The sequence below is a fragment of the Notolepis coatsorum genome, assembly GCF_963971535.1.
Source record: "Notolepis coatsorum genome assembly, chromosome: 3".
NCBI classification, from domain to species: domain Eukaryota; kingdom Metazoa; phylum Chordata; class Actinopteri; order Aulopiformes; family Paralepididae; genus Notolepis; species Notolepis coatsorum.
The window spans coordinates 176,967,133-176,969,969 of NC_140167.1; the positions used below are offsets into that span (position 1 = coordinate 176,967,133).

The window sequence follows — 2,837 nt, forward strand, 5'->3', positions numbered from 1 at the left end:
ATCACGAAAAGTCGAAAAAAGGTCGATGAAAGTAGTAGATGCTCGACCACTCAACAAAAAGATCAATAAGAAAAATTAAAATTAAATAAAGACTAGTGGGGTGACAGTGTTTTCCGCACGATAATAGGGAGCTCCCGTGAAACACGTCTCACCCCATGAACGCCTGGCTCTGCCCCGAATCGGGAGGGTTGAATAATCTATTGCATGTCCCCTCCGATACATGCAGAGTCAGCCAGCCACATCTTTTCACCTGCCAGCACGGACTCTCATTGGCGAGGTGTAACGTGTGGGAGGCTCACACTACCCTCGCCATTTCCTGTCCTTGCTGTGCAGGCGCCCTGACCGACCTGTAGGAGTCGCTGTTTACAACCACCAGATTACCACCCATCGACTTCCCTCCCGCTGACTCTGCCAATTGAGTCAGTATGGCGGTTTGTGACGAGCGCTTAGACCGCTGTGCCACCCAGCCGCCTTGCTTAAAATATATCATATATTATATCTATGGGTCTAATACACCTGTCGATTGTCAGTGAGTTGCTTCCAGTCAACATGTACAAAACGGATAGTTTTTTCATCTGTACATTTCCGTTTTATACCGTTTTGAATATGAATAGTTTTGGTGATTCTTAGTCATCCCAGGAAAAGACGCGATAATAGCCCTTTAGTGGAATACACTAAACACGTTGTCATTTTTCGCCTGATTATCTAATCATCCTGAAATCAACGCTAGATGATCGTTATTATCCTTCCTCATGCAAGAATGAAACGGGCCTCGTAGCGCGAGGCTCCCCCAGTCCCCTCCTGCACCCAACGCCACACAGCCACACACACACACAAACAGCCGCGATCGGGGTAGAAAGAAATATCAGATCAACGCAAGATTTTATATATAGAGTCCTTACCTGGTATCTGATGTAATGCAAAAGAAATAATCAAATTATCTGATCGCCATTCCAAATACTGCTCGTGGAGGTCTGTCCCACATTACCGAGCATTACACACGAACGGGCGGGCGGGGTTACTGTTCCATGCCATCGTTGTAAACGCGAGAGTGCAATACCTGCTGGAAGGCGTAGGCGGCGGTATTTGCCCTTTTGCGAGCTCAGACCCATTCCCAATGATAACATCAGGCTGGATGGATAAAGAAATAACGATTAAAACCCGACTTTTCTCGTGATTGGCGCTGAATGAGTTAAGGGTAAATAGGTTTTGCGGCTCCAGATGCATTTTATTTCGTGCAGGAGGGGGCAAAATGGCTCTTTTGATAGTAAAGGTTGCCGACCCCTGACCTAGACAGTCAGGAAACTAGCTCCAATGAGTGAACACTGTTAACTCTGAACAAGACTGCCAGGATCAAATATCTAACCACCCTGGTTTGATGTTACAAGAAAGTTGATTAGGCTACCTCACTTTTGTGGTGATGCTGATTCAGCTAAGTTAGTTTATACCGACCACTAAACGGAGACGGTGTGCTAAAGCAATACTAAATACTGGATGCTCATATTGGTGAGAGATTATTTTGGCAAAAAGTCAGCATATTATTTTAAACGCAATACTTCTCTCAACCCTGGCAAAAAAACACCACTAGATGAACTGGAACAACCTTTTGTAGATAAGTTATTTATTCATATTACTCGATAACACTTGATGCTGATATGTCTAACAGGAGTCCATAATGCGCCTGATGGAGCCAATCTTCATGCCCATGGTCATGCCCATGTCTCTAACGGTCCTGTACTCTCCAGGCCTCAGGTACATCATCTTTCCTCTGAAGTGGGGCTGCTCGTACATCAGCCAGTGGCCGTCCATCACATTGCAGGACTGGCAGTCGGACATGTGGAAGCGTTCCTGAATGGAGTCACAGTCCTCTGTCAGCTCGTGACTCTGACCAGAGAAGTTCTCCCTCTCATAGATCTTCATCCTGAACTGTCCTCTGTGCTGTTAGAAAGAATAAATAATTCAATATATTGCAATTCAATATTACTAAACAAATTTTGACATTTCTATCTGTATATTTCAGTAAAATAACAAAACGTTATTTACACAATCTAATGGCAACAACCTTATAAATTAGTGCAAGGAAGCCTCATACCATGGTGATCATACGGCAGGAACGGATTGAGTCACTCATGCCCATACGCATGTAGTCGGAATACTCTCCCCTCCTCAGGAAGTACTGGTTTCCCATGTAGTTGTTCTGGTCGTACACCATGAAGCAGCCGTTCTCCACCTTGCAGGAGTGGCACTTGCTCAGGTAGGAGGACATGTCCGAGCAGTCGCTTATGCACTCATAGGAGCGACCCTGGAAGTTCTTTTCCTCGTAGAAGGTGATCTGAGAAAAACATTGAACAGTTGACCTACCGATGCTCAACTTTTGAAGTTTTGTATGAAGTTCCTGAAGTCGGCATGATAAAGTATCTGATGTCCATACACTTTTATTGTTGGATTTATCAATGTTCTTTTTCTCTCTTCTCTATTCATTATGTTAAACTGTTTGTTGCTGTCTGTGTTTAGAAGCTGAAACCCTCTTGAATCACATGGAGCTGTTTGTGGTCTAATGTGCACCTACCTTGGCCATGTTTGTTGGTCTGTGTTTGTGGGATACTGTCCAACACCCTGGGCCTGCCAGAGGCCTTTTATACGTTATACGCACAGTAACAGGGTTTTGTTATTCAAATCATCAGGAAGCTGATGAATAAGCAGGTCTGTGATCGCTGTTAATTTAATTTGCACTATGGCAGGACAAAGGCAGGCGATATAATAGAGGAGGCTGGGGAAGTACTGAACTGCAACACTTTGACATTTAGAATCTATATATCAGACATATGGTTACCCTT

At 44.3% G+C, this 2,837-nt stretch overlaps 1 protein-coding gene across 1 annotated transcript; it reads right to left on the minus strand.

Moving 5' to 3' along the window:
• Positions 1-1,659: 1,659 nt before the first annotated feature.
• On the minus strand, positions 1,660-2,578 carry LOC311226076 (gamma-crystallin M3-like; the record flags this gene model as incomplete). Its single annotated transcript, XM_084311453.1, has 3 exons — positions 1,660-1,938; positions 2,093-2,332; positions 2,570-2,578. 3 exons carry the CDS (start codon positions 2,576-2,578, stop codon positions 1,660-1,662), a joined length of 528 nt encoding a protein of 175 aa, XP_084167579.1.
• Positions 2,579-2,837: the final 259 nt, after the last annotated feature.